This window comes from Oryx dammah, unplaced genomic scaffold, assembly GCF_014754425.2.
Source record: "Oryx dammah isolate SB20612 unplaced genomic scaffold, SCBI_Odam_1.1 HiC_scaffold_29, whole genome shotgun sequence".
NCBI lineage: Eukaryota > Metazoa > Chordata > Mammalia > Artiodactyla > Bovidae > Oryx > Oryx dammah.
In genome coordinates, this window is record NW_024070213.1 from 42,272,961 (window position 1) to 42,290,945 (window position 17,985).

Here is a 17,985-nt window from a genome sequence, read left to right on the forward strand (position 1 = left end):
CGATTTTTTGCAACCCCATGAATCACAGCACGGCAGGCCTCCATGTCCATCACCAACTCCTGGAGTTCACTCAAACTCATGTCCATAGAGTCGGTGATACCATCCAGCCATCTCATCCTCTATCGTCCCCTTCTCCTCCTGCCTCCAATCCGTCCCAGCATCAGGGTCTTTTCCAATGAGTCAACTCTTCGCATGAGGTGGCCAAAATATTGGAGTTTCAGCTTCAGCATCAGTCCTTCCAATGAACACCCAGGACTGATCTCCTTTATGATGGACTGGTTGGATCTCCTTGCAGTCCAAGGGACTCTCAAGAGTCTCCTCCAACACCACAGTTCAAAAGCATCAATTCTTCGGCACTCAGCTTTCTTCACAGTCAAATTCTCACATCCATACATGACCACTGGAGAAACCATAGCCTTGACTAGACAGAGCTTTGTTGGCAAAGTAATATATCTCCTTTTCAATATGCTATCTAGGTTGGTCATAATTTTCCTTACAAAGAGTAAGCATCTTTAAATTTCATGGCTGCAATCACCATCTGCAGTGATTTTGGAGCTCAAAAAAAATAAAGTCTGACACTGTTTCCTTGTTTCCCCATTTCTCTGCCATTATGTGAAGGGAACAGATGCCATGATCTTCGTTTTCTGAACGTTGAGCTTTACGCAAAGTTTTTCACTCTCTTCTTTCACTTTCATCAAGAGGCTTTTTAGTTCCTCTTCACTTTCTGCCATAAGGGTGGTGTCATCTGCATATCTGAGGTTATTGATATTTCTCCCGGAGATCTTCATTCCAGCTTGTGCTTCCTCCAGCCCAGTGTTTCTCATGATATACTCTGCATATAAGTTAAATAAGCAGGGTGACAATATACAGCCTTGATGTATTCCTTTTCCTATTTGGAACCAGTCTGTTGTTCCATGTCCAGTTCTAACTGTTGCTTCCTGACCTGCAAATAGGTTTCTCAAGAGGCAGGTCAGGTGGTCTGGTATTCCCATCTCTTTCAGAATTTTCCACAGTTTCTTGTGATCCACACAGTCAAAGGCTTTGGCATAGTCAATAAAGCAGAAATAGATGTTTTTTCTGGAATTCTCTTGCTTTTTCCATGATCCAGCAGATGTTGGCAATTTGATCTCTGGTTTCTCTGTCTTTTCTAAAACCAGCTTGAACATCTGGAAGTTCATGATTCATGTACGGATGAAGCCTGGCTTGGAGAATTTTGATCATTATTTTACTAGCGTATGAGATGAGTGCAATTGTGCAGTAGTTTGAGCATTCTTTGGCATTGCCTTTCTTTGGGATTGGAATGAAAACTGATATTTTCCAGTCCTGTGGCCACTGCTGAGTTTTCCAAATTTGATGGCATATTGAGTGCAGCACTTTCACAGCATCATCTTTCAAGATTTAAAATAGCTCAACTGGAATTCCATCACCTCAGCTAGTTTGTTCGTAGTGATGCTTTCTAAGGCCCACTTGATTTCACATTCCAGTATGTCTGGCTCTAGGTGAGTGATCACACCATAGTGTATCTTTTTTGTACAGTTCTTCTGTGTATTCTTGCCACCTCTTCTTAATATCTTCTGCTTCGGTTAGGCTTATACCATTTCTGTCCTTTATCGAGCCCATCTTTGCCTGAAATGTTCCCTTGGTATCTCTAAATTTCTTGAAAAGATCTCTAGTCTTGCCCATTCTGTTGTTTTCCTCTGTTTCTTTGCATTGATCACTGAAGTAGGCTTTCTTATCTCTTCTTGCTAGTTTTTGGAAATCTGCATTCAGATGCTTATATCTTTTCTTTTCTCCTTTGCTTTTCACCTCTCTTTTCACAGCTATTTGTAAGGCCTCCCCCAGACAACCATTTTGGGTTTTTTTGCATTTCTTTTCCATGGGAATGGTCTTGATCCCTGTCTCCTATACAATTTCATGAACCTCCATCCATAGTTATCTATCAGATCTAGTCCCTTAAATCTATTTCTCACTTCCACTTATAATCATAAGGGATTTGATTTAGGTCATACCTGAATGGTCTAGTGGTTTTCCATACTTTCTTTAATTTCAGTCTGAATTTGGCAATAAGGAGTTCATAATCTGAGCCACAGTCAGCTCCTGGGCTTGTTTTTGCTGACTGTATAGAGTTTCTCCATCTTTGGCTGCAAAGAATATAATGAATCTGATTTCGGTGTTGAGCATCTGGTGATATCCATGTGTAGAGTCTTCTCTTGTGTTGTTGGAAGAAGGTGTTTGCTATGACTAGTGCATTCTCTTGGCAAAACTCTATTAGCCTTTGACCTGCTTCATTATGTATTCCAAGGCCAAATTTGCCTGTTACTCCAGGTGTTTCTTGACTTCCTACTTCTGCATTCCAGTCCCCTATAACGAGAAGGACAATTTTGGGGGGTGTTAGTCCTAAAAGGTCTTGTAGGTCTTCAAAGAACTATACAACTTCAGCTTCTTCAGCGTTACTGGTTGGAGCATAGGCTTGGATTACCGTGATATTGAATGGTTTGCCTTGGAAACGAACAGAGATCATTCTGTTGTTTTTGAGACTGCATCCAAGTACTGTATTCTGGACTCTTCTGTTGACCATGATGGCTACTCCATTTCTTCTAAGGGATTCCTGCCTGCAGTAGTAGATATAATGGTCATCTGAGTTAAATTCACACATTCCAGTCCATTTTAGTTTGCTGATTCCTAGAATGTTGACATTCACTCTTGCCATCTCCTGTTTGACCACTTCCAATTTACCTTGATTCATGGACCTGACATTCCAGGTTCCCATGCAATATTGCTCTTTAAAGCATCAGACCTTGCTTCTATCACCAGTCACATCCACAGCTGGGTATTGTCTTTGCTTTGGCTCCATCCCTTCATTTTTTCTAGAGTTATTTCTCTACTGATCTCCAGTAGCATATTGGGCACCTACTGACCCGGGGAGTTCCTCTTTCAGTATCCTATCATTTTGCCTTTTCATACTATTCATGGGGTTCTCAAGGCAAGAAAACTGAAGTGATTTGCCATTCCCTTCTCCAGTGGACCACATTCTGTCAGACCTTTCCCCCATGACCCGTCTGTCTTGAGTGGCCCCACATGGCATGGCTCAGTTTCATTGAGTTAGACTAGGCTGTGGTCCATGTGATCAGATTGGCTAGTTTTTGTGATTATGGTTTCAGTGTGTTTGCCCTCTGATGCCCTTTGCAACACCTACCATCTTACTTGGGTTTCTCTTACCTTAGTGGTGGAGTATCTCTTCACAGCTGCTCCAGCAAAGCGCAGCTGCTGCTCCTTACCTTGGACCAGGGGTATCTCCTCACAGCAGCCCTTCCTGACCTTGAACGTGGAGTAGCTCCTCTAGGCCCTCCTGCGCCCATGCAGCTGCCGCTCCTTGGACGTGGGGTAGCTCCTCTTGTCCACCATCCCTGACCTCGGGCATGTGGTAGCTCCTCTCAGCCACTGCCCTGACTTTGGACGTGGGGTAGCTCCTCTCCGCCGCTGCCCCTGACCTCGGACGTGGGATAGCTCCTCCCGGCCGCTCCTGTGCCAAAGCAGCCTGGCACTGCAATTACATAAGGGTGCTGCCTCCTGGATACCCATCCACCAGGCTTCTCTGACCCTGATTAGTTGTCCAGCAGACAAGGATGAGACACCTAGTTCCTGGACCCTTTGAAGGCCCCGCTCTTGACTGAAGACTGAAGCGCAGAGACGGAGAGCACCAAGTGTGAGGTTTCCCAGCCCTGACAGCACCCCAAAATGCTGCACCCAGAGCCTGAGCCTCATCCCTGGGAGGGCACCTGCCCCCTTGGCCTACTCACTGACCCTGTGAGGCAGTGTGGCCGCCTCCTCCCGGGAGGTACCTCTCAGACTCTCCAAAGAAAGACAAGCAGTCAGGGGTGGCTCAGAAGCTGTGACTTGGCCGTTTACCTCTTGACCACCTTCCCAGCCCCCAGAGCAGCCTCTCCAGGCTGGACAGCCCTCCGCAGGCAGCCTGCTTGGGCCTGCGTCCCCAAGGAGGAAGGAGGGCCAGAACCCCAGGGGCTGCGTGGTGTGGCCCTGACCCTGTGGCCCCCAGAGCAGTCAGGACCCCGGCTCACCTAGACAGAGTGGCCCAGCTCTTCCTACTGACCAACATGCCGCCGTACCATCACACTTCACATCTGCTTCGCATCCGCTCCGTGCCGCCCCGCAGAAAGTATTGTTAGCTAGCTTTAGAGCACAGCAACACTAGTATTTATATCCCTTTTGAATTCCTCTAGGACTTTGCGGTGGTGCTAGTGGTTAAAAAAAAAAAAAAAAAAAAACCTGCCTGCCAATGCAGGAGATGAGACATAGCTTCAATCCCTGGATCAGGAAGATTCCCTGGAGAAGGGCATGGCAACCACTCTAGTTTTCTTGCCCGGAGAATCCCATAGGGAAAGGGGCCTGGCATGCTACAATGGGACTGCTAAGAGACATGACTGAAGCAACTTAGCACAATAATGAGTTCCTTTAAGGGAAAAAATGGATCATTACTAGTCTTGACAGTATTTTTGATGCCATAGAGTCCAATAATGAGTGGATAAATAAAAGTATCACCATTGAGAAGAATCAGACTCAGTACTTTACCTTTTAAATTATTTTAATCTATTTGTCTTTTATGTTTTCCTTTTTGTTATTGTTGTTTTGTTTCCCTTTTTATACTTGTACAAGAGTGATATAGGATTTTTAAAATTTATGTGTGTTCTAAAAGAAATTTTTCCATAGGTGTAAACTAAAAATTCTACGTGATGAAAAAGCACCAAGTCATAATTTAATTTTTGTACTCTTCTTTTTTGATTTTCCTGGTGTAATATAAAATAATGGTGTGCCTTGTAATCCACAGCATCCTAAATTCAATGAAATGGTATTGTTAGGTAGGAAGTTAGGCATGAGCAACAAGAGGTGGCCTAACTGAAAAGGATACAAGCTGATCTCTAAATCCCATTCCAGACAGGCCGAGTGCTCACAGATATGCTACAAAAATAACCCCAGAAACTTTTCCAACTCCTGCACAGGTACCCTAGGCACACAATGGATACAAACTAACAACAGGGACTTCCTTAAGTGACCTTAGGCTCCTAGGAGTCCATTCAGTTCAGTTGCTCAGTCATGTCCGACTCTTTGCGACCCCATGAATGGCAGCACGCCAGGCATCCCTGTCCATCACCAGCTCCCAGAGTTCACTCAGACTCGCGTCCATCCAGTCAGTGATGCCATCCAGCCATCTCATCCTCTGTCATCCCCTTCTCCTCCTGCCCCCAATCCCTCTCAGCTTCAGAGTCTTTTCCAATGAGTCAACTCTTCGCATGAGGTGGCCAAAGTACTGGAGTTTCAGCTTTAGCATCATTCCTTCCAAGGAAATCCCAGGGCTGATCTCCTTCAGAATGGACTGGTTGGATCTCCTTGAAGTCCAAGGAGTCCATTAGGTATTCATAAATATTCTATACATACATATATCTGATTATAACAGACTGAATTATGGGAAAGACACGCACAATAGAGTCTGTTGTTATATAACTTGCAACTGTCTATCAAAACTCTCAGTCTGCACCCATCTAGATGAATACATAAAAGCCCTATTATGCATGTCACCAGATACCGCCCCTTCCCTGATTGGCCCATTTGCATTTTGTACAGGGTAGAACCAAGAGGAGACAGGAAATATAAAAAGGGAAAGCCAAGAGGGATCGTGGCCACTACTTCAGGGTTGGCTTGTCCCCACATCTCAGGAGTGTACTATCCCTTGTCTGTTTAATAAAAACCATATTGTAAAGTAAAAAAAATAATAATAATAAAATAAAAGTAAAAAAAAAATAAAAGTAAAAAAATAAAATAAAATATACATATACAAAAAAAAAAAAAAAAAACACCCTCTGCTTGAGCTATAACTGAGCTGTAACCTTACCATTGTTTTGAATGCTTACTATGAAGAGACAGGGGCTGAGAAATCCTGCCTGCTTGAGCTGTAATTAGTCTTTCATTCCAAATCTTTGTTATGAGGAGACAAAAATCAAGGGAGAGAAATAAGCCTGCCTGGCAGTATCAAGCATGGTATCAAATATCCTTAAATTAGCCAAATTTATTTTTAAATCTTTACATATATTCATAATTGAGTAAATAATTTACAATCTATTATTATATACTAACTCTACATTTATGTTGAGATACTATGCACATTTAATGGTACCAGTACATTTTAATGTTTGGCACAGTGGCTTTCACATAGTAAGAGCTCAGTAATTATTTGTCGGAAAAAAGCATAATGCTAAAACTACCTCTCACATATATTAACAACTCATATTATAATATATTCAAAATGATAATATATCACTTAATATTGTTTTGTTCACTATACCTATAAATGTGTGACTATTTAAACACAACTAAAGGAACAATGGACACTGAAGAGAAAACAACGGTCCTCATTGTTAAATTAAAATAACCTTGCAGTATGGACAAACTGACTTACAAGTTTTTAAAAGCTATCATGTTCTCTATTCAATAACAGAATATTTAACAGTAGATTATAACACTTTGGGACCCATCTGAATGGGAAAAAGTTATGTATCAGTTCCTTTTCCCTTACCACTCCCTCTAGATGATTTTACCTTTTAGCTCTTAGGCCACCACAGCACAAATCCAGGAAATAATTTTTATATATATATATATATATATATATATATATATCTTTATATATATATCTTTATATATATATATCTTTACTTTCTGACAGTCTACCTAAGCTATGTTAATGTCAGCTCTTACAGCTTCAGTGGTCACTAGGATATTTAATATTGTGAGGGAAAAGAAAATAACTCTTTTTAGAAGCTCTCTTCAGGAATTCTGTTTCTAAACTTGAACAGTATTGGGTATTATACCAACAGAGGAAATTGATGTTGCTCTAGTGTGCTTTAGCACCATGGATGGCCCTAGGATCTCTTTTTATGCCTACTTTTTGTTGAGCCTAAGACAGGATCTAAAGAGCCCAGCATTGTTATCCTAGCCACATCTTTAATTAGTTGTGATCGAGGGGAAGTTGCTAACTTTTCCTGCCTTAGTTTTCACAACTGCAAAATGATGATTTCTAGTTCTTACTGGAATGACTAACAGCAGTTTGAATAATAATATGATTATTTTTTCTCTGTGCTACTTCTTACATAAGCAAATGAACAGACTTTCCTTTTACTATTGTGAATGGGTATATTAAACAGATATTCCCACTTTTCTAAAACTTTAATAAATTCAATACATTTATTATGTAACACATAAGTTGAGCCATGGAGTCATAGTTCTACCTGAATACACTCAGGAAGTGAATGGACATCCAAAGTTCAGTTACTTTGAGTATGTTGCTTATCATACTCTAGCTTGTAAATGCCTAAGTGCTCTAATTTTTGCCATTATCAAAAAACTGAATAAGTGGTATATTATCTACATAGAATATTGTATTGGACACCATAGACACAAAGATACAAATATATACAACTTATTTTCAGAAATTCAAAATTGAAGTTCAAAAATGACTTATATACAAAGTAAATCATGTGAAATGCCAGGCTGGATGAAGCAGAAGCTAGAATCAAGATTCCTAGGAGAAATACCAATAACCTCAGATATGCTGATGACACCACCCTTATGGCAGAAAGCGAAGAGGAACTAAAGAACCTCTTGATGAAAGTGAAAGAGGAGAGTGAAAAAGTTGGCTTAAAACTCAACATTTAAAAACTAAGATCATGGCATCCAGTCCCATCATTTCATGGCAAATAGATGGGGAAACAATGGAAACAGTGAGAAACTTTATTTTGGGGGGCTCCAAAATCACTGCAGATGGTGACTGCAGCCATGAAATTAAGAGACACCTGCTCCTTGGATGAAACACTATGACAAACCTAGACAGAGTATTAAAAAGCAGAGACATTACTCTGCCGACAAAGGCCCCTATAATCAAAGCTGTGATTTGATTTTTCCAGTAGTCATGTATGGATGTAAGAGTTGGACCATAAAGAAAGGTGAGCACCAAAAATTGATGCTTTTGAACTGTGCTGTTGAAACAGACTCTTGAGAATCCCTTGGACTGCAAGGACAGCAAACCAGTCTATCCTAAAGGAAATCAGTCCTGAATATTCACTGGAAGGCTGATGCTGAAGCTGAAAGCTCCAGTCCTTTGGCCACCTGATATGAAGAACTGACTCACTGTAAAAGACCCTGATGCTGGGAAAGTTTGAAGGTGGGAGGAGAAGGGGACAATAGAGAATGAGACAATTGGATGGCATCACCAACTGGATGTACGTGAGTTTGAGCAAGCTCCAGGATTTGGTAATGGACAGAGAAGACTGGTGTGCTGCAGTCCACGGGGTCACAAAGAGTCGGACATGATTGAGTGACTGAACTGAACTGACTGAGTTTCAGAAGGGATTGGGAGGTGATTAAATAGCACCCACTGTTATACAGTTAATGATATTGAGGCTTCTTGAGGATAAATACGTTAATTCAATTATTCATTCTCTCAGTATCCAATAAATATTTATTGAAACTCTTAACAAGCCACAGTTTTTTTCTAGGCACTGAGGATAAAACAATAAACAAGCCACTGCCCCCAAAGTGTTTACAGCCTATTCAATTAATGTCATTAACAGAATAAAAGGTAGATCAGGAAAAACATAATTATATTTTCAAAATATAGATTATTGAAATTGAAATTGGAAAGTCCATTAAACACTTATGATAATGTTCATTTTCTGACAACTCTTTAGACAAAAACAATTTTTAAATAAATGAAGATGTATTCCCAATAACAACAATTTTCCTCCATAAAACAAGATTACAATGATGATTAAGTTTTAAAGAAAATCTGATTTGGATAAAATGGACAGCTATATACTCTGTATATTAAATTGCTCTTGAAAGAATCATTTCTGAAATTCACAGCTCATATAGAGAGGAAACACATATCTTAATTTTGTCTCAAAGTGGAAAAAAGTTTAAGGCAAAAAATAAATCATGGTAATACAGCCAAAATATTGATATCTCACAGTGAAGAGTACTGGATGTTTGCTGATACTTGCTTGGCCTTTGAAGCCAAGATAGTCATCCATTTGCCTAGAAGCAACTGAGATCAAGCACAATATGTGCTGAAGATCATGTAAATATGAGACTAGAAATAGTAGAAGCTGGCCATTCTTCAGTGGAGTATCAATATGGGGAAGGAAAAAACCCTCTGGTGCATCCTTCAAATGTGCCTACAGGTTTGAATTCACTGTGGTTCAGTTACTTTTTGAAACCTACAACGCTCAAGGATTTCTATTAATCCTAACATGCCTACTATGTTTCTAAACTGTAATTCTTTATACAATCATTAGAATGTGTAAAACTCATTACTACTAGTGATACAAAATAATTAAATTAATTGGTAATCATTTGCTTTCTATCTGTAGAGAAAACCTATAAAGTCCTTTTACTCATTTTAAACTATGACAGACCTAAAATGCATTATTCTCAGAAATCATGTTATTTTGATTTTTGTACTTAGCCATCTCTGTTTTTATTAGTCAAGTAACTTCAACGAAAGTGTTTGCCATATAAATACCTACTTGTTCCCACATCTTGAGAAAATGAAGAACACATATATGAATTTAGAAGAATTTGTTTACATTTTTATTTTTGAATTTTAGTACTAAATTAAAAGTGTAAAATGTAAATTTAAAACATTGAGGAATTAAATGTTTATATAAAATTTTTAAATTATGGTTAGGTCTGCACAGTTGTGATGTGACTATGAGTTTAAGGGGGTTTGATTAGCTGCATTTATGAGGTCTTCTTTTTTTTAATTTATTTTTTTATTTTACTTTACAATTCTGTATTGGTTTTGCCATACATTGACATGAATCCACCATGGGTGTACATGCGTTCCCAAACATGAACCCCCCCTCCCACCCCCCTCCCCACAACATCTCTCTGGCTCATCCCCGTGTACCATCCCCAAGCGTGCCATATCCTGCATCAGACATAGACTGGCAATTCGATTCTTACATGATATTATACATGTTTCAATGCCATTCTCCCAAATCATCCCACCCTCTCCCTCTCCCACTGAGTCCAAAAGTCCACTATACCCATCTGTGTCTTTTTTGCTGTCCTGCATACAGGGTCATCATTGCCATCTTTCTAAATTCCATATATATGCGCCAGTATGCTGTATTGGTGTTTTTCTTTCTGGCTTACTTCACTCTGTATAATCGGCTCCAGTTTCATCCATCTCATCAGAACTGATTCAAATGTATTCTTTTTAACGGCTGAGTAATACTCCATTGTGTATATGTACCACAGCTTTCTTATCCATTCATCTGCTGATGGACATCTAGGTTGTTTCCATGTCCTGGCTATTATAAACAGTGCTGCAATGAACATTGGGGTACATGTGTCTCTTTCAATTCTGGTTTCCTCAGTGTGTATGCCCAGCAGTGGGATTGCTGGGTCATATGGCAGTTCTATTTGCAATTTTTTAAGGAATCTCCACACTGTTCTCCATAGTGGCTGTACTAGTTTGCATTCCCACCAACAGTGTAGGAGGGTTCCCTTCTCTCCACACCCTCTCCAGCATTTATTGCTTGCAGATTTTTGGATTGCAGACATTCTGACTGGTGTGAAGTGGTACCTCATTGTGGTTTTGATTTGCATTTCTCTAATAATGAGTGATGTTGAGCATCTTTTCATGTGTTTGTTAGCCATCCGTATGTCTTCTTTGGAGAAATGTCTATTTAGTTCTTTGGCCCATTTTTTGATTGGGTCATTTATTTTTCTGGAATTGAGCTGCAGGAGTTGCTTGTATATTTTTGAGATTAGTTGTTTATCAGTTGCTTCATTTGCTATTTTGTCTTTAACAAGTGGTGCTGGGAAAACTGGTCAACCACTTGTAAAAGAATGAAACTAGATCACTTTCTAACACCGCACACAAAGATAAACTCAAAATGGATTAAAGATCTAAATGTAAGACCAGAAACTATAAAACTCCTAGAGGAGAACATAGGCAAAACACTCTCCGACATAAACCACAGCAGGATCCTCTATGAACCACCTCCCAGAATTCTGGAAATAAAAGTAAAAATAAACAAATGGGACCTAATTAAAATTAAAAGCTTCTGCACAACAAAGGACAATATAAGCAAAGTGAAAAGACAGCCTTCCGAATGGGAGGTCTTCTTAAGTAATGAAATTTCCTAAAATCTCACAAGCATTTGGATATGGAGCAGCAATTAAAGACCAGAAATGAACTTAAATCCAGTTCAAAAACTATTATGTATATTCAGTCACAGTATATATGAAAAATTACATTTAAGGCAATAGGCCAATATACTGTTTTGTATTTTCCCTAAATATTAGAGTATTAAGTTCTATTTTATGTTATTGAATTTAGTGGGTGACTTGTCTATTTTGGAGGGGGAGAATCAGTGGTAAAAAGACTGCAAAAATCTGATTTTCTAAAAAACTGCACACAATGAACTTTCTAGTGTACTAGTAATGTTGACATCAATAATATCTCTGAAAAAAACTTTGTCAAAAGAGTAAATTAACCAGTATTGCCATCTGCAGTTAAGTTACTGTAAAGTTTACTAAAATATAGACTCTGTCAACTTGACTGCTTGATTCTCAAGTCAATAACATTATCACCGCTTCTGCTACTGCTATTGCAGTAAATGGTAAAGAGAATGGTGAAGCCTCTTCTTTACTGGTATTAAAAAAAAAAAAACAGTAGAAGAATATTTTATTTCTATATGAGATTCATGACTTCTTTAAGGTAAAGTAACTTTAGGCTTACAATCAGTCTTCTGTATCCATGTTTCACATCCATGCAATCAATCATCCACAGGTTGAAAGTATTTTTAAAAATTCAGGAAGTTTAAAAAAAAAATTGGATTGTCAAACAGGCAACTATCCACATTGCCTTTATATGGGTCTTCCTTGGTAGCTCAAATGGAAGAAAATCTGCCTGCAATGCTGGAGACCCGGGTTCAGTCCCTGGGTCAGGAAGATCCTCTGGAAAAGGGAATGGTAATCCACTTCAGTAATCTTGCCTGAGAAAACCTATGGACAGAGGAGCCTGGAGGGCTACAGTCCATGGGATCGAAAAGAGTCAGACATGGCTGAGCACCAAATGAATGAGTGACATATCATTTACCTTGATTTAGACGTTGTTGTTCAGTCACTCAGTCGTGTCTCATTCTTTGTGACCCCATGGACTACACACGCCAGGCTTCCCTGTCCTTTACCATCTCCCGGAACTTGCTCAAACTCAGGTCCATGGAGCTGATGATGCTATCTAATCATCTCATCCTCTGTTGTTCTCTTCTCCTCTTGTCTTCTATCTTTCCCAGCATTAGGGTCTTTTCCAATGAGTCAGCTCTTCGCATCAGATGGCCAAAGTATTGGAGCTTCAACATCAATCCTTCCAAAGAATATTCAGGATTGATTCCCTTTAGGATAGACTGATTTGTTCTCCTTGCAGTCCAAACGATGCTCAAGAGTCTTCTCCAACCCCACAGTTTAAAAGCATCAATTCCTCAGCAATCAGCCTTTATGGTCCAACTCTCACGGCCATATATGAGGGCTTCCCTGATAGCTCAGTTGGTAAAGAATCTGCCTGCAATGCAGGACAACCCAGTTCGGTCCCTGGGTTGGGAAGATCTGCTGAAGAAGGGATAGGCTACCCACTCCAGAATTCTTGGGCTTCCTTTGCGGCTCAGCTGGTAAAGAATCCACTCACAATGTGGGAGACCTCGGTTTGATCCCTGGGTTGAGAAAATCCCCTAGAGAAGGCAAAGGCTACCCACTTCAGTATTCTGGCCTGGAAAATTTCATGGACTACAGTCCATGGGGTCGCAAAGAGTCAGACATGACTGAGTGACTTTCACGTGCTGGAAAAATCATAACTTTGATTATATGGACCTTTGTCAGCAGAATAACGTCTCTGTTTTTTAATACTCTGTCTAGGTTTGTCATAGCTTTTCTTCCAAGGAACAAGCATCTTATAATTTCATATATGCAGTCACCATCTGCAGTGATTTGGAGCCCAAGAAAATAGTCTTTCACTATTTCCCCATCTATATGCCAAGAAGTGGGCTTCCCTGGTGGCTCAGCTAGTAAAGAATTCCCCTCCAATGCAGGAGACTTGGGTTCAATCCCTGGGTTGGGAATAGCCCCTGGAGAAGGGAAAGGCTACCCACTCCAGTATTCTGGCCTGAAGAATTCCATGGACTGTAGAGTCCATGGGGTCACAAACAGTCAGACATGACTGAGCAACTTTCATTTCATTTTTTCATGCCATGAAGTGATGGGACCAGATGCCATGATCTTAGTTTTTTGAATGTTGAATTTTAAGCCAGCTTGAATTTTTTCACTCTCCTCTTTCACCTTCATCAAGAGGTACTTATAATACCCTGATGAAGGTATTATATACATCAAGAAGATGAAGAGGTATTAGAAGTACCTCTTGATGATTTAGGTATTAAAGGTAATCCAGTGATTATTTAAAGTATATGGGAGGAAGTGCTATAGCAAATACGACAGCATTTTATGTAAGGAACTTGAGCATCATAAATCTTGGTATCTGTGTTAGTTGCTCAGTCGTGCCTGGCTCTTTGTGACCCCATGGAGTGCAGCCCACCAGGCTCCTCTGTCCATGAGATTTTCCAGGCAAGGATACTGGAGTGGGTTGCCATTTCCTTCTCCAGGGGATCTTCCCAACTCAGGGATCAAACCTGGGTCTCCTGCACTGCAGGCAGATTCTTTACCAACTGAGCTACAAGGGAAGCCCTTAAAGTATATGGAAGTAAGTGTTACAGCAAATACTACAGCATTTTATGTAAGGAACTTGAGCATCATAAACCTTGGTATCTGTGGGGCCTCCTGGATTCAATCACCCAAGGAGACCAAGAAAGCCCTGTACCTGAACTTCTCTCCCCCAACCCCTGCATTAAGGAATCTAAAATCATGCACAATCTGGAAGTTTGCAATTGTTGTTGCAACCTTAGAATAACTGACACCATCTGGGCAGTGCTGAAAGTAAAAAACCATCATTCTATTCAATGTCCATGTCCTCTTACCATAATGTGTTTCTCATTAAACAAACAGTGAGTCAAGTATCACTTGCTAGAACAAGTGCATAAGAAAATCTACTACAAAGAACAAGGTGAGGCTGAGTAGCTAATTAATATAGCTAAAGATTTGATAATTAATCTTTGATACATTTCATAGATATCTATTAGTAATAGGAGCTTATTTGCAGATTATTTTACTTTTTATTTTTGTATGGATTTACAAATGGAAAGTGTAAAACAAGTTTCTACATCCTTATATCTCATACGCAACCTAGAAGGATATCTTTTTTAGTGGTAATCATTCAATTAATATTCATATATTAAATTGAATACCCAATGTGAATAGTACATATTTTCACTTAAAGGAAGAAAAATACCCATGTAATTGTTTGAGATTTTGTTTTGCTCCATTTTTGTTCCCAGGCACAAATCTGAAAGGAATTAGGATTACAATTACTTCCTATAAGGCTTAGAACAAGTTCAGAATTCTCTCTACAATTCATATGCTGTGTTTTACCTTAAGCTGTGCTGAGCTAGGTTGCTTCAGTTATGTCCGACTCTTTGAGACCTAGGGACTGTAGCCCAAGAGGTTTCTCTGTCCATGGGATTCTCTAGGCAAGAATATTGGAGTGGGTTGTTGTGCCCTCCTCCAGGGGATCTTCCTGACCCAGGAATCGAACCCATATCTCCAGCATCTCTTGCACAGCAGGCAGGTTCTTTATCCACTGAGCCACTGGGAAGCCCACCTGAAGGCCATAATTGTGTATCTATAAAGATTTAAAAGCTAGTATTTGGCTTCCAGTCTTCAGATTTTCCTCATTACTAGCCAATCTAAGGCCCAGAAAACCACTATTTGCTGTATGATCACAATGGCTGGGGTTGGGGGTGGAGTGGAAATCAGGAGTTTTATCCACAGCATCACCTATTAAATGACCAAAGTTCAGATCGTTTAAATACTCTCATTTCTTTCACTGCACTTCCATCTCCGAGTCTTATCTTTAGCATGTGTATCATCAGACATTTCAGAGCAACTTATCCAATTACCACAGAAGACTTTAAGTTCAAACTATTTTGAGTGTTTACCTCATAATGAGCAACTATACACAAGACAAGCATATATGTAATATTCAGCCAGTGACTTCAACTAGTAGTTGAATTTCACACACTCCTAGAAATGTAACACCTGCTGAACAAACGGGAAAAGACTCTGCTGTGTTTATTAAGATTCACAAAATGTCTATGTTTCCAGCATATGTACAGCAGCAATTATGTATCATTCCTCTCCAGGGCCTAAGTAGCAACATCTCCTCAGGTTCTGCCAAGGGCAGGCAGAAGCCTCTCTTGGTTCCTATTACAAATATTCCACTTAAATAATGTTACTGTAAAGGTTAAAACACATTTGTTCCCCACCTCCCTCCTTTCTCTCTTTGTCTTTGGTGGTAGTGGATGGGGAACCCACTAACTGTGCCTTCCTTGTCTCCTTCCTAGCATACAGTGTTCTCCACTGTTAAGGTTCCATGCTGAACTAAGGTCCAGCTCTCATCTGTTGCCCTGACTACCCTCAACCCACGAGGTCCCTCCAGAAGACTAAAATGACAGGCTAGTAAAAGGAAAGAAACAAACCCTACAGAAGGAATGACAATCTTCCAGCCCGATAACGAAAATCCCCAAACCTGTGTTCATCTCCCAAAACTATGTGGACTCTCTCCCATGGCACTCAACTCGGCCTGCAACTCCAGGAATCCAGCTAGACCCCATTAATGGCACAATAGGCTACACAAACTTCACAGAGCAGGTGGTTACAAGTCCTTTCCCTCCAGGCATCACCCCTGAGTGGCTCTGCTATGATCCACATTCCTTTTGCAAAAAATCTGTTACCTGAGACTTCTTTCCACCTTCAGATTTCTAAAGGTCCGTGTGCCTCCTCCATCCCACACCGTTTTTTACCCCCAAGTTTGTTGACGGGGCAGAGAGGATGCCTGTATTAAGGGCTGTATGAGCACCTGTGTAGAAAGGATTTATAAACCTTTCCTTCTTCCACTTAAATCTGTCTGTCCTCTAAGCCTTAACTGTTGCCTCGAAAAATGGGGTTGATCATCCCCGCTGTTGGCCCAACGTTGTCAAGAAGCCCTAGAATTTCATATATATTAAAAGGTTTTGCACACTGTCAAATGAGAAGATGACATTGGTTGCAGGTTACCCCTACCGGGCTCCTTTCTGTTCTCGGGGACCAACGCAGCCCCATTTCCAAGGCGGGTTTTTTTTTTTTTTTTTTTTTTTTGCTTGTTTTGTTTTGTTTTGCATCTAAGTATGGATTCTTCGGCCTGGCCCCTTCCCCAAGCCGCGACCCGCCACCTGCGGGACAAAAGCGAGGGCAGCCAGAGTCCCGGTGGCAAATGGCCCCCGCGGGCAGCGCTCGGCTAATGATCTGGACGCCGCGGCCCGCGCTCTCCTCTCCTCTCTGGGAGCGAGATGGGAGGCGTGGGAGAGCTCAGAGAAAGAGGGTACAGGAGCCTAGGAGCGAGAAACGGCGGCAGCGGGGACGAAGCGGACCAGAGAAGTGGAAGAACCCAGACAGATGGAGGCAAGAAGACAAAACCCGAACAATCCACACTGGAAGCCGCCAGGAGCTAATCAAAGGAGACGGGTAAGACAGGAAGGCTAGGCGTCCTAAAGAAGCCCCGGCGCCGCGCGGAAGGCGCAGGACCCAGGAGCTTAGGACCGAGAGCGCGAGTCCCCTAGGACTGCGAGGTCGCGAGCGGAGCCCTCCCCAGTTACCTGTGTTACTTCCGCCTTGGCTGCCCCCGTCCGGGGGGAAGATGCTCGAGCATTTCTCCCACTCCACCTGGCCCGCGAAGCACAGCTCCGTGACGATGTGCAGCGCCTTTTGGCACAGGCTGCTCACTCCGTCCTCCTTATGGAAACTCATCGTTTGGCCTCGTTTCTCCCAGATAGCTGTTCGTTCCCCTTCCAGTTACCTCTGTGCTGACCCCTCTAGCGCCCTAAGTCATATCCCGCCCTCGGAGACTTTGGCCCAAGAGCGCTCAGCTAAGAGGCGACAACTCTTAGGAGCCCCAGGTTGGCCCCATGGCGGGAGCAGAGGGCTCCAGAGAAGGTGGAGAGGCTGGGGCAGGAATTAGAGCTAGGCGCAGGCGGCAGCGAGGTTATTGCTAACTCTCAGGCCGCGCGAACGAGCCCAAGCAAGCCAGAGAGACCTGGCATGGAGAGCGGAGAGGAGCGCGGGGAGACGTAAAAAACCTAAAGCCCTTCACTTGCAGAAGCGTTTGTGTTTCTGGAGGGTGCCTGACGACGGCGCGTCCAATCGCAGCCTGGCGCGGGTCTGGTGACCCCTTCTCTAGTCAACCGGGGAAGCGGGAGACAACGGAGGAGGCGCCGCTGGGCGCCCTTGCTGGGTTTTCCTGCTGAGGCCAGAGATGCTCTTCTGGCGCGCAGGTTGGTGAGAAATCTTGGTTTTCTGGATACCTTTCCCAGCCCCGTACCCCCCTACCAAAACCCCTCTTGATTACAGATGTGCTCTGATTCTATAATACTTTTCTTTAAAAGATCATGCCAACTGAAAACAAACTGAAAAAGTTAACGAAATACCTGGTAGATGAGCGATCAAACCAGACGTCTACAGAAAGAAAAAAAGACATCCCAGGAAAGCATCTTAGAAATGACTTCTTTTTTCTTTTTGATTTCTAACTATGATTGTCTAGAAACAGAATATTCAACCTAAGAGCTCTTTTTACTACTAATAGTAAAATTCTCCATGAGGTGCATTTACCATTTACCCAGTTCAGTTTTTTTTAATGCATAAATAAAGTGAATAGGCAAAGTTGTTCATTGCTATTTAATTTTTTTTTTACTAAATTTAAGAGACCACAAA

The 17,985-nt window shown here is 41.5% G+C and overlaps 1 protein-coding gene across 1 annotated transcript in view; it reads right to left on the reverse strand.

Moving 5' to 3' along the window:
• Nucleotides 1-17,148, reverse strand: part of LOC120858548 (synaptotagmin-10-like) — a 114,730-nt gene extending 97,582 nt beyond the window's left edge. Inside the window, exon 1 of the mRNA XM_040234676.1 lies at nucleotides 16,875-17,148. Within this exon, the coding sequence (XP_040090610.1) occupies nucleotides 16,875-17,025 (151 nt within the window). The 5' untranslated portion in view covers nucleotides 17,026-17,148. The remainder of the gene's footprint in view (nucleotides 1-16,874) is intronic.
• Between the last annotated feature and the right edge of the window lie 837 nt (nucleotides 17,149-17,985).